The sequence below is a fragment of the Euphorbia lathyris genome, chromosome 2 (assembly GCF_963576675.1).
Source record: "Euphorbia lathyris chromosome 2, ddEupLath1.1, whole genome shotgun sequence".
Taxonomy (NCBI): domain Eukaryota; kingdom Viridiplantae; phylum Streptophyta; class Magnoliopsida; order Malpighiales; family Euphorbiaceae; genus Euphorbia; species Euphorbia lathyris.
Genome location: NC_088911.1, coordinates 29,633,071 through 29,650,589, shown reverse-complemented (window position 1 = coordinate 29,650,589; position 17,519 = coordinate 29,633,071). Strand labels below are relative to the sequence as shown.

Sequence of the window (17,519 nt, the reverse complement as noted above, 5' to 3'; positions counted from 1 at the left end):
TGACGTGGATGTTGCCTTGGCGCTCCGTTCTTCTTCTTCTTCAAACACCTCTTTTCTTTCTCTCTCCTATTTCTCTCTGAACGGAAAATAAAAAATAGAAAAACTCTGTATCTTCGAAAGAGAGAGAAATGCAGAAGCTGTGAAGTTACAGTGAGGCGTTTTCTCAAGAATTTCAGATTTTAGTTAATGGTCGAAGATAATCGAGCGTTGAAGTTTCTGTAACAGCTCCTCCTCACCTATTTCTCCGAGGACCGGAAAAAGCAGATTTTGGATTTCATAATTGACGGTATGTTGAATTTTAAGTAATTCTGTCTTAATTTATGCTTAGTTTTTTATTCTAAAAAACACCGTTTCTCCGGTGAGAAAATGTAGGAAAGAGAGTTTTGCTGCTTTTTTTTTTTTTTAAAAAAACGCTTCAAGCTGCAGTTGAATTTTTTATATGGAGTTCTTCAAAGCTCATAAATGAACATACGATCTTCCACTAGTTTCGTTTTTTCGTCTCTGTGAAAATTAGGGACGGATTAGAAACTTTTGTGGATCTGTTGAGTTTGTATTCTCTCCTTGTAGGAGATTTTAATGGAGTAGCGAATTTCTCTGTTTCGTTTTAGCCTTTTGAGTTCTGTTCTTTCATTACTTCAATTTCACTTTAGCAGCAGGGTAGGGGGGGACGAAGCTATTTTAATCAATTGAATTCCGTAACCGGTTGAAGGTTGTTTTCCAGGCAGGTTTAAAGCTTGTTGCAGGGGTATTTTTGTCTCGCAGCTCGCGGATTACCGTGTGATTAAGGATTACGCGTTACTTGATTCGTACCCATCTCTTTCTTAGTTTGCCAAGAAGACGATAATACCCTTGTATTTGGAGATATTTACAGCGGCAATTCCCTCCATAGTTTTGATTCCGTACCTTAGAAGATTATTAATGTCTAAAGGCGCAAGCTGAGGAACCGGTAAAGTTTTAATCTTGTCAAAACTTTTTCCCTAACTGGCTATAACAGTATCTATAGAGTAGTTAATTTTGTTGTTTCAGGTTGAGATTAAATAATCATATTAATTACAGGCCCATGGTTTAATAGGAAATTAACAGTTACGTATCCGGTGTCTTATGCCGTTGGATCTTTTAATTCTCTGATGATATTAATGTTTCCTTAGTTCAAGTAGTATTTTGCTTGGTCACTGCAACTTATTTTCTTCTCCAACACAAACAATCCGGTGTTGTGGTTTTCATTGAATGATAAAATAGGCTTTGGTTCATTAGTAATCTCTGAATTCTGATTTCATTGATTGGTGCAGCTGACAGTGACAGTATTCTCTAGAAAGAAAAGTAACATCGGTGCATCAGTGTTCAAGTTAACTAAGGATTTCCTGATTGTCTGATTATGGGAAACAGTGAAGAGGGAAAGTCCTCTAAGCCGGACAAATCATCTTCACCTGCACCACCGGTAGGATAAGTAAAAAAGCCATGTTTAAAATTTTACACTCTTAGGCCGTTGGAATTCTTTTTCTGTGACGAGTTCTTGAAATTCATGCCTGAGTATTGGTCAATTCTTTGCATTGACAGGATCAAACTAGTGTTCATGTTTACCCTGATTGGGCGGCTATGCAGGTTATCTACTTTGTGCATTTTTTTTTTTAGTTTCTTCTTAAACATTATAAAAAAAATGTAGAGCTATGCCATTTTGCATTCATTACCTGTAAGTGGTGAGTTTAAGTTGCTTTTCCATGTCTTATAGGCATATTATGGCCCCCGAGTCCCGATGCCACCGCAATATTACAACTCAGCCATGGCAGCTGGTCATGCCCCCCATCCGTATATGTGGGGGCCGCCACAGGTAGTGATTGCAGGTCCTCTTGGAGGGGAGAGATGTGTTTCTTGTTTAATATTATGATCACTTTATCTTCATCTGTTCTTGTTTTGAACAGAATGTAAATTGAGTATAGAAATAAACTTAAGTTCTTAATTCTTCCAGCATATGATGGCACCTTATGGGGCACCTTATGCGGCAGTTTACTCGCATGGGGGAGTTTATGCACATCCTGCAGTTCCAATTGTAAGTTTTGTCATCGTCAGTATTCCTATTGATTGTTATAGGAGCTACGCTTTCCTTTGCACCTTTGGTTTTAAATGAGGAAGTTAGTGGAGGTAAATGGGAGTAATGGAATGTAAAATATCACATTAACTGAGAGTTTTTTTAGAGTTAATGAAGGTTTGTGCAAGTCAAACTTTTACTTACTTTAACCTCCAAACTGTAACCTCCAAATTGGAAGTTAATGGAAGGAATGGAAATTTCACTAAAAATTTTGTCTTGCACAATAAACTTTAACTTTTCCCCTTCATATTTAAACTCCCAAACAAAGTTAAATTTTTAACTTATGTTTACATTCTATAAACTCCAAAACAAGGTTAAATTTTAACTTCCATTTCCATCACTTCCCTTTCCTGTTCATTATCTCCTTTAATTCTCGCCTCCATTAACCTCCAAACTCCCAAACAAAGGCTAAAACTCAGGTTTCTAACATGCTTATGACTCATCTCTATAGGGATCGCATCCTCATGCACCTGGTGTTCCGACAGCACCTGTTGTAAGTGAACCCTTGTTTCTCATGCTCTTCTAAATCTAACTCTGTTCCTGGTGTAAATACATGTCCTGAAACCGAATGATTTAATCCTCGTACATGTACGCCTTTGCTTTATGCTGTCCTGAACTATTGTTGGACATAACTCATACTGCACAATGCAGGCGGTAACACTCGCAAGTGCAGAAACACCTGCAAAATCTTCAACAAGTACTGATCGGGGTTTAATGAAGAAGTTGAAAGGATTTGATGGGCTTGCAATGTCAATTGGCAATGGCAATAGTAATCCAGAAAGTGCTGATGGTGGGGACTGCAGACTGTCTCAGAGGTGTAGAACTAGCACTTGTGGATTTTGAGACACACTCACTTTTTTGTAGGAGAGGTGCCCGCCCGAACGGGCGTGTTTATCTGATTTGGCTAGTCTAATTTGTAATTTGTTTAACCATGTTAACAGTGCCGAGACTGAAGTTTGCAGTGATGGAAGTGATGGGAGTTCAGTGGTAAACATTTTTCTCTATTGTTTTTTAATTAATTACCATTTGTGAACATCTTCAAGAATTTATTAATTCAATTTCAAATCTTTGTCTTTTATATCAGGGAAAGAAAAGGAGCCCGCAAGGGACACCAAGTGCTGGTATGAATCAATTCTTCAAATATCTCTTTTGCAGCATAGCTTCTGCAACTTCTGTATGCGTTTAACTTGAAAACCATTGAAGTTGATGAAACGAGTGCCCTGTATATTAGTGGGTTTTGTATTGAATTTGTCTTCTTGTTTCCCAAAATCTCCCTATAATATTCTATTTAATACATCTCTATATCAACAGTTGGAGAGGGAAAAATTGAGACTGCCAGTTCTGTTGCTACCGGAGACACAGCTCCATCTTCTGATAAGGTATTAGGTACGGGTTTTGCATATAGTGGAGCTTCAGGAAAGGGACATGTAGTTTCGCCCAGCACGAACACAGTGCTAGAGCTCAGGAATCCTCCTGCAAATGTTGCTAAGACAAGTGGTGCTAGTGCTGCGCAACCTAGTCAAGTTCTGCCTCCCGAAACCTGGATACAGGTATCATCTTATAGTAAATTGTTCTGTTCTATTCTCTAGTATCTATTCGTTTAAATTTCAAATGCACTTTTCTGCTTAATGGAATTTCCTATTTTTACTGGCTCTGGGACATGCAATTCTAAGCATTTTATGGTGGTTTATTTAGAACGAGCGGGAGGTAAAAAGGGAAAGGAGGAAGCAATCAAATCGAGAATCAGCCAGAAGGTCAAGGCTTAGAAAGCAGGTACAGAAAATATGAAACTACTACTACTATTGATTCACACATCGTTGGGTCTTCTATCTTGGATGTGAACTCATGGTCTGAAATTATTCACTGTGTTTTCTCTTATCAAGGCTGAGACTGAAGAACTTGCTCATAGAGTTGAGTCCTTGACCACTGAGAATTTGGCACTTAAATCAGAAGTCGATCAACTGAATGAGAAGTCAGAAAAACTCAGGCTTGAAAATGCAGCATTACTGGTGTGTCCCCGTAGCTTCTATCTTACTTATCTAATATACTTCCATTAATTTTTGTTTGTTTGTTCATATATTATAAACTTTTCCATCTGCAGGAGAAACTAAAAAACAAACAGATGGGACATACACAAGTTACGATCTTGAAGGGCGGTGATGAGAAGCGGATGGCAGCTGTTAGCACCGAGAACCTGCTGTCTCGAGTCAACAATTCGGTTTCTGTTGATAGAAACACAGGGGAAGAAGGTGAAGCATACGAGAGAAACCCGGGTTTGGGAGCCAAACTGCATCAACTCTTGGGTACAAGTCCAAGTCCAAGAGCTGATGCAGTGGCTGCTGGGTAATGTAGAAAATAGTTGGTCATATAATCTCTTTTTTCACCTTAAAAAAATGGTAGTTTTGGCATATTATGAGCCCAAAATTACCTCCTAACAACTAAGCACGGAGATGGAATAAGTGAAAAGTATTGGGTATCCAATCCATCTGGGGGGAGAGTTTTTAATCCTACATGTAAGTTAGATTGTCTGATGCATTTTTATTAAAACTTAATTTGGGGGTGTTAAAAGGTTAATGTAAATTGGAGAGAATTAGGGATTCAGTATCCATATGTTTGTGCGACTTTTATTGATGCAGACATTTTGTGATATTAATTATGCATTCCATAATATCTTTTTCTTTGTCTATACTTTTTACATCATATTGAAATTGACTTTTTTTTTGAGAAAAAATGCTCAGATTTTTCAATTTTTCAATTCTTAAATTGGACGGAAATAATAAAGGAGTAAATTTAAGGCTATTGAGGCCATTATGAAAATAGAATTCGAAGTGCAAAAGTTACTTTGAATTTTTTCGATTTTTTTTTTTTTTGTTGGTGAATTTTTTTTTTTTTTTTTAAATATCTAAAATACTCTGTTTATTTTTCTGTAAATAATATAATATATGGATTTTAGTATGGTGGTAGGAAAGGTTTGGTTAACTCATACTATATGGTCATTAATTAAAATAGTACCTAGTATGGTGGTGGGCAAGGTTTGGTAACTCGACTTTTGGGCTATTATTAGCATGTCTATTGGGCTGTTCTATTAATTGTATCAAATCTTTTTATTTTATTTTTTTGTGTGTGTGTTTATATACATTAATAGTTGGGAAATTTACATGGGAATTTACTATTATCCCTCAAAAAAATAGGTGGCAAATTTATATGGAAATACAAGTTTTAGAATGCAACTTTCACATGGAAAATTACTATTATCCCTCAAAAAAAAAAGTTGGGAAATTTACATGGAATACAAGTTTTAAAAATTATTTACAACTTGAATTATATCAAACCAAGAAATCACTATTTTTAATATATTTTAAAGATTATGATGGGTTATTCTATTAATTGTATCAAATCTGTTTCTTTATATACATTAATTGTATCAAATCTAAAGTATTTAATATTAAAGCTGAAATCAAATCTTTTTTTGTTACATTAATTGCATCAAATCCACCAGAAATGGGTGTATTAATTAACTCATACTTTTAGGGCCCGTTTTGTTTATTTATTGTCGTTCGGTTTATTTGGTTCGGTTTATTTGATGTTACGGTTTCTATTTGTTGTTAGAAAAGTAGTGATTTTCTGCTTTTTGAAAAAAAAAAATACGTATAAAATATAAACAGTAGTTCCCTAACTAGCATCTAAATATTTAAATATGAAAAGATAAATAGATAGAGAAAATAAAAAGGTAAATTACATCTATTGTCACGGAACTTTACCATTTTTAACATTATGACTACTTTTTTTTTGAAACAAAACATTATGATTACTAAATTTCAACTTTTAACGTTATGGTTATTAAGCTTTACACTTTTTTAATCGGTGATACTATGACCGTTGACCAGCATTCCTTACATTTGACTCTTCCTTCTCTAAAATCACTCTCTCTAATAATGGTATGTTCAACCTTCGAATTGTTTGTTTTCAGGGTAAGCCCATCAAAGACACCAGTTCGGCCAGGGGCTCCTCGTCTTCCAGGACATTGAGGTGGATGTGGGTAGTTCCAGACTGATTTTAGTGGCAGTTGATACATATCTAAAAAACAAAAAAAAAAACGTACATCTGGTAACTCTCTCTATTTTGTTTTATGTATACTTTGATATCCTTTGCTTGGGATACTTGTTATCAGAAGAGTTTTATGTCGTTCGGTTAGGTTACGTTATGGTCAGAAGATTACTGAATAGCCTGACAGATCTATAATTGATTTAATAGTTGAAGAGAGAGAAAAGCGGGAGACAAAGGTAATAAACGTTGGTCAATGGTTAGAGTGGCCACCGATATTAAAAAGTGTAAAGTTTAGTGATCATAACGTTAAGAATTGAAGTTCAGTGACTATAATGTTAAAAATATATCAAGAATTTCTCGATTAAATCATTTAATTTCATTTTTAAAATACTTATAAATTCAAATATCCAAACAAAATTAATTCTAGTATAATATTAAGTACTTATTTAATTTAAGTGCATTTTTTTGGTTCGTAAGTGTATCCACTGCCGACAGCGGTGGCTATTCATAATTTAAGCGCATTTGATAACCTGTGTTTCTCCACCATTTTTTTAATAAAAGAATAACTTTATTAACTTAAATCAAATCAAAGAATGTTGCTCAAAAAGGGTGGTGGACATGCCCACTCACTGCGAATAGACACTGAACTAACCGCCTTAGCTAATGTATGAGCTGCCGAATTCGCTGAACGTCTAACAAACGAGATAGAACAATGCTCTAAATCTCCTAATAAAAGAATGCAATCGTTTATGATGTCGGCTAGGTAGGAAAATCCCCCTGATGCTTTCTGAATTGTTTGTACCATTACAAGGCAGTCCGATTCAACTTGAATCTGATCCCTGGGTCGGTGTGATTTGATCCAGTTCAAGGCTTCTTTATGGATTGAAATTTCTGAAGAAGGCACCATTTTTCGCAAAGGAACAGACACCTATATGATCTCGGATGATGAAGCCAAAAGAGTTGTATCCTTCCCCGGAGAAAGTCCCAGCGTCCACGTTGCAATGGAAAGCCCCCGTCGCTGGTTTGGACCATGAATTTGCTGTTGTTCACCCTTAATTAGACTTAATAATTGGTCTATTGTTCAATTTTTGTTATCCATTATAACAAAATTCGAAATTCTTATTTTATAAGTCAATATAAAAGCTGTGATTATATATGTTTTTTAAAATTCTAATTAAAATTGTAAGTTGTTCAAGTTATTGTAATATTTGTAATAATATAACTATGTGGGTGTTTGTTTCAGCTTTTCGGATGAGCGTTTAACGTTTCATGCCAAACCGCGGGAAATATAGCGTTTGGTTAGGTTTATATAACCACAACGTTTAGCATTTTCTCTGGAAACTGCAACGTTTTGAAGCGTTTCACGAAAAGCTCCTATTTGGAGCTTTTCATAAACAACTGTTTGTAGTTAGCTGTTATTGATAGAATTATCCTTCTTATTTTCACAAAATATGTTTATTCTTTAACATTATTTATATTTCTACAATATAATTACCGGAAAAACAAGGTTTTGTTTCGTTCAATAATTTTTTTTATTTTTTATATAGATTATTTTTATTAATTTGTGTAACACATTTTTTATTTTATAATAGAATAAGGTGCAAAAATACTCCCAACATTTATAGCTAGGAACAATTTTACCCTTAATGTCTAAAATGGTGCAATTATACCCCTAATTTTGGCAGCCAAAAGCAATTTTACCCATAACATTGACAAATTGGGTCAATTTGAGAAATAATCTATCAAACTGTCTTCTTGGTCATGAATATTGTCATCTACACTTCACATGTGCACGATTTTATCACGATTTTATCATCGTTAGTTATAGATCACAAACATATGATTAGATATGAATTTTTTTTAAGAAAATAAAAAAAATATATTGTCTTTTGTACGAGTTGGACAAAAAAATTCCAATATTTCATCGATTTAATAAATATTAATTTTTAATTTTATTATTAAATCACAAAAAATATGAAATCTCTTTTTTAGAACCATTGGTATGTGCAATTGGTATATAATAAGAAATAAACCAGATGGGCTATAATTGGAGATACCATCGACCCAACTTATCAATGTTAGAGGTAAAATTGCTTTTAGCTGCCAGCGTTATGGGTAAAATTGCACCATTTTAGACATTAAAATTATAATTATTCCTAGGTGTAAATGTTATGAGCATTTTTCACATTTTTCATTGATTAATTTAAAACATGTCCATTTTAGACATTTTAAATCCGAACAGCAACAGTTGAATATAATTTTACTAAACACTAGTAATTAAACAGCTAATAACAAACAACTAACAGCTTACTGCAACTGCAAACAGCTAACAGCTAACAGCAACCGCAACAGCTATTAGCTAACAGCTGAACCAAACAGGCCCTATATATAACCAAAAAAAAAGAAAATAATATCACTATATAAAAAATATATTTTCTAAAGGAAAAAAACTTCATTAATATAATCCAAACAAAATGTCTACGATAAATGGAAAGGGAATAATAATCCCTCAATCATGAGCCGGCAATCCTAGTCAAAGCATGAACTATCGGTTGGTTAACCTTCTAACATGAAATACATAAAACTTAAAAAGTGGTTGTACAAAATAAATTAAATTAAATACCAAGAAACATCACCTTCATGAATAGTTGTATTCATTTGTAAAATCCAGTTTGACCGGTTCAACCGCGAACCAGTCAAGTCGCCGGTCCAATTGATGCTGGTTCTTAATATGTTCAACGAACCGGACTGAATAACTTGAACCAGTCGGGTTGAACGGTTTAGTCCGGTTAACTAGTCACACATGTTTAACTTGAAAGAAAAATACGTTGTAGGTGGGATTCGAACCTAGGCTCTTAGTAACCACTAAATACATCTTACCACTAAGCTAATTTTTAACTTGTGATTAAAAACAACACTATATACTTATATTATATTGATACTTAAAATTTAAAATTTTATTTAGTATTAATTTTTTTATATATTTTGATAAATATTATTAAAAACTTAATTAATTATTTTGAAAAATGTAAGTTTTCTCCTTCTCATGGGAGCTATGGTTTTCTCCTTCTCGTGGGAGTTACGGCTTGTGGTTTGGTTATTTTGAGGTTTGTTTTCTCTCTCTTAGAACTGTCTTCTCTCTCTCAGATCTATCTTCATTCTATCTCGGATCTATTCTCTCTCTCAGATCGATCTTCTCTCTCTCAGATCTGTCTTCTCTCTCTCAGATCTGTCTTCATTCGATCTCAGATCTATTTTCTCTCTCTCAGATCTGTCTTCTCTTTCTTAGATCTGTCTTCTCTCTCTCTCAGATTCGTCTTCTCTCTCTCAGATCTGTTTTCATTCGATCTCATATCTGTTTTCTCTTTCTCAGATCTATCTTATCTCTCTCAGATCTGTCTTCTCTCTCGCAGATCTGATGGCGAAAGACAAAGAGAGAGAGAGAGACCTAGGGTTAGGCGGACCTTGGAGGGGGGCGGTGATGGCGGCAATTCCGATCTTGGTGAGACGGATCGGGCGGCTGGGGTAGGGCGGGCGTCGGATCTGGTGCAGGATGGAGTGTCGGCTGGCGGCGTTGTGGCTTCGGCAGGGGATGCAAGAGAGAAGAGGGGGCATGGCGAGTGGGTGAGGGACCGCTCCCGGGAGCGGGGTCGGGGGGCTTGGCAAGGGTCCGATGGGTTAGATTCGGCAGGATGCGGCGCCGGTTTAGGGGATTGGGGGGCTGGAGGGGCCTGGGATCGTGGGGACAAGGGCGTGGCGCCTGGATCGGTTGCCTTGCTTGCGGATTCGGCTGGGACACAGGCGGTGCCGCTGGAGGGGGATTCATCGGCAGGGAGGTTGGACGAGCGGTGCCCTGTGCCTGGGGCAGTGGTTGCAGGATGTTTGGGGGGTGGGCGCATGGGATCGGGTGACGCGGTTGCCCGCCCCTTGCTCCCCGCGATCCCGGATGGACGAGTGGGCAAGTTGCCGCCTGCGGACTGTGCGGCGCCTGTCCTCCCTGCCGATGGCGCCGGGCACCGCAGGGGGCCTGCCGATGCTGGGGCTGGGCGTTGGCCTGGTTTTTTCGGCATTGTGCCTGGCATTGATTGTCCTATTCCGGTCAGTGCTGGGCAGGCTGAGGCTGCATTTGGGGGGCAGGTTGCCTCGAGTCAGAGCCCTTTTGAGGCTGGGCATGATATTCAGGGACAGGAGAACATGGCCTCCCCCAGGACTGCAGTTGGCAATAACGGGATAGGTAAAGGGTCTTTGAAAGACACTGTTATGGGAGTGGTTGAGGAGGAGCTCTGCTTTGAGGAAGTGGAGATGGTAGGGGATTCTGCGGATCTTTTCTCTGATTCGGACGAGGAGGATGGTGTCCAGGATGATCCTCTTTGTCCGGTTATTAGACTGTCTTCGGAAGAGAAGAGGGAACTCAGAGAGAAGTGGAAGGTGTCTTTGATAGTTAAGGTGTTGGGGAAGAGGATCAGCTTTAATTATTTTGCCCAAAGGATTCAAGCCCAGTGGGCTAGGAAAGGGAAAGTCAGTATTACTGACCTTGAAAATGACTTCTATGTCATCAAGTTTACTAGAGTTGAGGATTACAATACTGTGATCAAGGGGGGCCCATATATTATTTCCAACCACGTTCTGGCATTACGGCCTTGGGTTCCTAATTTTAATCCCCATGATTCTACTGTTAACAGGATTTTGACTTGGGTTAGGTTTTCGAGCCTTCCCATTGAGTATTACAGTGAGAAATTCCTAAGCAAAATAGGAGGCATGGTTGGGAAGGTCCACCATGTGGATAAGACTACTATTGGTGCCATTAGGGGCAAGTTTGCTAGGGTTTGTGTGGATGTGGATCTTGCGAAACCCTTATTATCTAAGTTCTGTGTTCAGAACAAGGTGTTCTTTATCGAATATGAAGGCTTACATAACATTTGTTATGATTGTGGCATTTATGGTCATTCTCAGGAAGGTTGCCCCAAAAGGGAGAGTGTTTTGAAGGAGACTGTTATGGAGAGTGGGAGTATTTCTGTAGGTAACCAAGGGAATGAAGGAAACTTCGGTCCTTGGATGGTAGCTAAACGGACTACTCGTCGTAGAACCCAGCCTCCTATTATGCAGAATCTTCCTCCTGATATTATCAAGAAGGGGATTTCCGCTCCTTCTAAGCCTATGGCTGCCCCTAGTGTGAAGGAGAAGCCTATCCCCCAAGGCTAGGGAGGAGGCTGGTACCAGCTTAGCTCTTAGGTCTGGCTCTAGGTTTGGTGCCCTATCTATTGAAGACGTTCATGAGCCTGTCCAGGGAGATGAGCTTATGGAACACAGTTTGCCGGGTCTGGAGTCTGTTGTGTCTTCTGAGCTAGTGGTTGATTCTGTTAATCCCCTCTTTGCTTCCAAGAATGAAGCTCAGGGGGCCCCCTGGTTCAGGCGGCCCGAAAGATGAAGGAAACTAATGAGGGTAGTTCTTCTATTCTTACTGGTGGACCTGGAATTGGGAATCCAATGGGGGTTATTAAACCTGGCTTGAAAAAGCCAAAGGGCAAACAAAAAGCATCCAGAATTCCTTGGCTTTTTCAGAGAAGAGGGGACCTGCGGGTACCTCGGTGAGGCTCTCAGGAGCCCCTAGTAAATACCTGGCTTAGGTAGGTTGGTGCGGTCAGTCTCCTCCTTTCTATGGACTTGTTGTGCTGGAATGTTAGGGGTGCGGCTAGCAAGGCTACCCGTATCCATATTAATGACCTAATTAAACAGTTTAACCCCTCGTGTTTTGCTTTACTGGAAACTAAGATTAGTGGAGAGAAAGCAGATGAGGTGGTTAATAAGTTTAAGAACTGGAGGTGTGTTAGATCGGAGGCTACTGGCCGAGCTGGTGGGATCTGGCTTTTCTGGAGGCCAGATCGGATTCATTTTGATGTTATTAGTATCGATAAGCAGTTCATTCACTATAAAGTGAGCATTTCTGGTATTACTCCCTTCTTGACTACCCTTGTGTATGCTGATCCGATCTTAGTTAATCACAAACGGCTGTGGGAGATCCTCTTTTCGATGAGTGGCAGCATCTCTGAGCCCTGGTTTATTGCGAGAGATTTTAATGATATCGGCCTTATGAGTGACCAGAGAGGAGGTTCCAATCATTATGTTAATCGCTGTCTTCACCACAAAAATAATATGGATTTATGTGGGCTTTCCGACTTGGGGGCTTCGGGTCATAGATTCACTTGGAAACGCAATAGTACATTTGTTTGTTTGGACAAGGTCTATGCTAATGTGGCTGCCCTGACTTCCTTCCCTGAGTGTTCTGTTTTAAATCTTCCGTTCCATCATTCGGACCATTGCCCTATTTTGTTTAGACTTTTGAGAGGCAACCGGCCTAGGGGGAAGAGACCGTTCTGGTACCAGCTGGCGTGGGAGTCCCATCCTAAGTTTAAGGAGTTCGTCCAAGATAATTGGAAGCCTCATTCGAATGTCCTGCAAGCTTCTGAAGGGTTCAGGAAGAAGGTGCTTGGTTGGAATAAGAATGTCTTTGGGCACATTATTAGAAGAAAGAATAAGTTGTTAAAAAGGATGGAGGGCGTTAAGCGTAGGGTGGATGTGAGGTTTGATCACAGTTTAGATGGCCTCCTTAGAACCCTTCAGAAGGAGCTGGAAGCTGTGCTTAGGCAGGAGGAGCTTCTCTGGTTCCAGAAGTCTAGGAAATCCTGGATTAGGGATGGGGATCGTAATACCAGGTACTTCCATCTGTCTACTATGATCAGGCGGCAGAGGAATAGAATTGAGGCTATCAAAGATTCTGATGGGGAGTGGGTGTATGAAGATGAGGTGATTCGGAATTTGGCTCTGGAGTTCTATAAGGAGCTTTTCAAAGAGGATCCTGTTCAGCTGGAGAGGGCTCACTCTATTGCTACCTTTCCTTTGATCAGTGAGGATATCAGTCAGAGTGCCTTTCTTCCTATTTCCCGAAAAGAGATTGACCATGCCATCTTCAGCATTGGGGCGTCTAAAGCACCTGGTATTGATGGTCTTCCAGCTGGCTTCTACCACAAGCACTGGGGTGTTGTGAAGGAGGGTATCTATGAGTTTATCATAGGTGTGTTCAATGGGTCTAAGGATATTGAGCTGGTTAATAGAACTCTCCTGGTCCTTATTCCTAAAATTGATAAGCCTTCTTCCTTTTTGCATATGAGACCCATCAGCCTTTGTAATGTTCTTTACAAGACAATTACAAAAATTGTGGCTAATAGAATCCGTGGCATTCTTCCGGAGATCATTTGTCAGAATCAGGGTAGTTTTGTACCCGGTAGACAAATGATGGATAATGTGGTGATTGCCCAAGAAATGGTGCACACTATGAAGATTAGGAAAGGGAAGAAAGGCATTGTGGCTCTTAAGCTTGATTTGGAGAAGGCCTATGATCGCATCAATTGGGACTTCCTGATGGAGAGTCTGGAGAGAGCTAGGATCCCGGACAGTTGGAGAAATCTTATTAAGGTTTGTATTACTTCTCCTGTGTTTCAGGTTATGGTGAATGGGGATATGTCGGAGGAGTTCTCTCCGGGTCGGGGCATCCGTCAGGGTGATCCTATGAGTCCCTTCCTTTTCGTTATTGCTATGGAGAGGCTGTCCCACCTTATTCAAGATGCCATTGATATTGGGAGTTTCCACCCGGTGGCCATCAACAGTTTCTGTCCCCAGGTGACCCACTTATTCTTTGCGGACGATGTCCTTATCTTTCTTGAAGGTAATGAGGAGCAGTTGAGTGTCATTATGGATATTCTGGATTGTTTTTGTTCGGCCTCTGGTCAGAGACTTAATATCCAGAAATCTAGGATGATGTGCTCTAAGAATATGAATCCGAGAATTTGTAAAAGATTAAGTGATTTGTCTGGTATTCCTCTTACTAATTCTCTTGGGAAGTATCTGGGGATTCCTCTCCATAGTGAGAGAGTGTCTAAAGTTTCTTTTAAAGATACTTTGGACAAAGCCAATACAAGGTGTGCCACATGGAAAGCCAAGACTCTCTCCCTCGTTGGCCGTCTGACTTTAATTCAATCTGTGAATTCCGCTGCTCCCAACCACATCATGCAGGCTTGTCAGCTTCCGAATCCTGTGCTTAATGATCTTGATAAGATTAACCGGAGGTTCCTGTGGGGGGAAGCTACGGAGGGAAGAAAGATCCACCTGGTGCCTTGGAGTGAGGTTTGTCAGCCCAAAGATTCAGGGGGTTTGGGCATTAGGAGAGCTAAGGATAATAATAAAGTTTTATTAATGAAACTCCTTTGGCGTATGTGGCAATGCCCCTCCTCTCTCTGGGTTCGCATTCTTTGTGGTAAGTATCGAAAAGATAAGATCTTTGGGGGCCCGAAAGAGAGAGTTATCAATTGTTCCTTCCTCTAGAAAGGGCTTAGCGCCGTTTTTGCTGAGTTTTGCTCGGGGGTTGGTCTGGATGCGGTTAATGGTAAGTCCATAAGCTTCTGGTTTGATACCTGAATTGGTGATAAACCTTTAGTGGTTGTGTGCACTTCCCCCCCACCTAGTGATATCCAAAACTGGAGGTTAGCCGATGTGGTGGACTCTGAAGGGGACTGGGTTTGGCCTAAATTTGATTCTTTCTTTAGCCTTGAGACTCTCCTTAGAATTAGAGGAGTGAAGGTGAGTAATCAAGAGGAAGACATGGATAAGCATTGCTGGGTGCTGACTAACAATGGAGTCTATTCTTGCAAATCTGCCTTTGAAGCTTTTTCCCTTAACAGGACTGATAATCCCTCAGATATTTGGAAGACCATTTGGTCCCTTAAAATCCCCTACCGCATGAGGAGCTTCCTGTGGCTGGGCGTTAAAGACAGATTACTTACTAACTCAGATAGATACAGAAGGCATTTGGCGACCTCTAGAGCTTGCGGTAGATGTAGAGGCCATGTTGAATCGTTGTGCTACGCTCTTAGGGATTGCCCTAAGAGTGAAGAGGTTTGGAAGAAAATTCTCCCTCATCATACTTTCTCTTCCTTCATGTCCCATTCTGTGAACGACTGGTTCTCAGATGGTATTAGGGGAAAGTTATTGTCTTATATGGAGCATGGGGACATTTTCTTTGCCATTATTTGTCATCAAGTGTGGAAATGGAGGAACGAGGAGATTTTTGATAATAAAGCTGTGCTTTTGCCTAACTTAGCTGAGTTCTTCTTGAAGAAACTCTCCTCTATTATTGATAGTTTCAAAGGTGAGTCCCTTGCCAGATCTTCCCCGAGTAGTGATGTCCACCTCGTGAGCTGGAGCAGGCCGAGAGAGGGGGTTGTGAAGCTGAATACTGATGGTTCCTGCCTCAGTAATGGTAAAATTGCTGCCGGAGGTGTTCTTAGGGATGCGGGAGGCGCCTGGCTTTCTGGGTTTACCCAGAATTTGGGTTTAGGTTCTTCCTTCTCTGCGGAGCTCTGGGGCATTCTCTCTGGGATCCAGCTGGCGATTAGGCTGGGTGTTAAGAGGCTTTCTGTGGAGTCAGATAACTTGGAGGCCATCAATATGATTTTGGATAGTCATGCCATGGGTCTTCATAGCCGCAACCTTATTAAAGCTATTAAGAGGCTTAGCCCCTCATTTGATATCCTTGAGTTCAGCCACATTTTTCGGGAGCAGAACCGTGTTGCAGATCACTTGGCAGCGGCAGGCCATGAGGGGGTGTTAGGTGTTTCTACCCTTACCGTTCCCCCTATCGCTCTTTCTCCTCTTCTTTTAGAGGATAGGATTGGGGTTAGCTTTCCTAGGCTAATCCCGGTGTAGTTGCTTGTTTTGCTTTGCTTTCCTTTCCTTTTCTACAAAAAAAAAAAATTAAAAACTTAATTAATCTTTGAAATATAAAGTTAATTTAGCATTTAAATTTTAAATATACATAAAATAAAATTTTAAACTCTTAATAAATTTTATAATTTAAATGAAATTAAAAAATATATATATTATTTATGATGTCATTCGGTTCAACCAATCTGAGTCAACCGGTTGAACCAATTGACCATTGACCCAGTTGTCAATCCGGTTCGACGTCCGGTCCGGTTTTTAAAATATTGGTGAAAAGTCGTATTCTTTTGTAAATAGTCGTGTTCGTTCATGAACAATAGTATCATTTCGAGTTTTATTTATGTAGAATGGATTGTCAAGATTCAGAGTCTAAAAAATAGATTGTTGGAAAAAATGTTTCTCTGAAACTTTCTGATCTCTGCATGTTGTTGTTTTCCTCCTCCAGTAATAATGAATCTACACACCGCTTGCGTAATCTGTTGTATCATGGAAGACGATCGTCAATAGCGATGCTAATACAGACCTCAGATTTGTCTAACTCTATTCTTTCGATTCCAGTTTTATTGTTTATACTTTTCTGTGTTCATTTTGTTCTTTGGTTTAATCACATCTAACATTCTTAAGATAAATTAATTGTTTGTTGATTTTCTAACATTTTTAAGATAGATTATTGTTTAGAGAGCAATTGCAGGAAGAAGAATCGCCATTTTGACCGCCCCTTCAGTTTCTTCACCTTTTGTTCTTTGTTTTCGCGATTCTAACCCCAAAAATGGACTCAGAAGGTCAGAAAACACTTGGGTAGGTCACTAATTTGATCATGTAAGGATGATTTTCAGTTGATCAAAGACTCACCGGAATTGATCAACAGAAAATCGACAATCTTCTCCGATTTTCAACTTGTTCGATTATATTAGACATTTTGAAGGTGTTTCTAGCTTATTGATAGTGTAAGGATTAGGGTGGCATAACCAATTTCTTCATTTGTTCAACTTAATTTTTCTGACCGACGGGTTTTGGGGACCGCAATGAGGTATGAAATTTGATAGAAAATTTTCCTTTTTATTCCAGAATACTCTAAACAATATTTAGAGCAACTTTAATTCTTGGACCATCATCAAATTATATAGAGTTTGATCTCTATAAATTGTGGAAGTGTGTTGAAGATGAAATGGTACAAGAAGAAGTTTGATAATTTGTAGTGCTCTAGAGTATAGTTTAGTACACATGGGTCCATAAGGTAAATAGTATAAATACAATATACAACTTGAAAACACTTTGATAATAGAATTAATATCTTTGCATTTTCTTCCTCCTTTCTCTCTGTGTTCGATCGAACCTGCTAAGATGGTATCAAATCTATGACAGGGAGGCAAAGGAGTAAGAAACGAAATCAAAGAAAGTTTCTGGTTCCAATTGAAGAAAACGAAGTGGTAGAAGAGGAGTTTCTCGATTTCTCTGAAACAGAGGAAGAATTTGTTGAAGCGCCAGATCTGGAAAATACAATGAATACAAGAAGTTCATCGGATCGTAATAACACAAATCGCAATACAGATCATAATCGTCACTCATCTTGTACGAACCATGATAATCCTAGCACTGTTCTTGTGAGTAA

General features: G+C 39.1%; 1 protein-coding gene across 3 annotated transcripts; it reads left to right on the top strand.

The window, feature by feature from the left end:
• The first annotated feature begins 5 nt into the window (after positions 1 to 5).
• Positions 6 to 4,786, top strand: LOC136217595 (common plant regulatory factor 1-like). 3 transcript variants are annotated; one of them, XM_066004187.1, is made up of 14 exons: positions 7 to 286; positions 726 to 946; positions 1,290 to 1,438; positions 1,558 to 1,602; positions 1,730 to 1,828; positions 1,967 to 2,047; positions 2,538 to 2,579; positions 2,738 to 2,901; positions 3,028 to 3,073; positions 3,171 to 3,207; positions 3,398 to 3,636; positions 3,782 to 3,859; positions 3,970 to 4,095; positions 4,188 to 4,786. In XM_066004187.1, the coding sequence occupies exons 3-14, from the start codon at positions 1,376 to 1,378 to the stop codon at positions 4,431 to 4,433; spliced, it is 1,266 nt and encodes a 421-aa protein (XP_065860259.1). In that variant the 5' UTR covers positions 7 to 286; positions 726 to 946; positions 1,290 to 1,375; the 3' UTR covers positions 4,434 to 4,786. The 3 variants fall into 3 exon arrangements, with proteins under 3 accessions (XP_065860260.1, XP_065860259.1, XP_065860258.1); XM_066004186.1 differs by having other exon boundaries at positions 722 to 946; XM_066004188.1 differs by lacking the exon at positions 2,538 to 2,579 and having other exon boundaries at positions 6 to 286; positions 722 to 946.
• Positions 4,787 to 17,519: the final 12,733 nt, after the last annotated feature.

Excerpts from the sequence above, each read along its gene's own strand:
- LOC136217595 (XM_066004187.1), top strand. The coding sequence starts at position 1,376 with ATGGGAAACAGTGAAGAGGGAAAGTCCTCTAAGCCGGACAAATCATCT. Across the intron at positions 3,637-3,781 it reads CTCCCGAAACCTGGATACAG|AACGAGCGGGAGGTAAAAAG; the intron begins GTATCATCTTAT and ends TGGTTTATTTAG. Across the intron at positions 4,096-4,187 it reads TTGAAAATGCAGCATTACTG|GAGAAACTAAAAAACAAACA; the intron begins GTGTGTCCCCGT and ends TTCCATCTGCAG.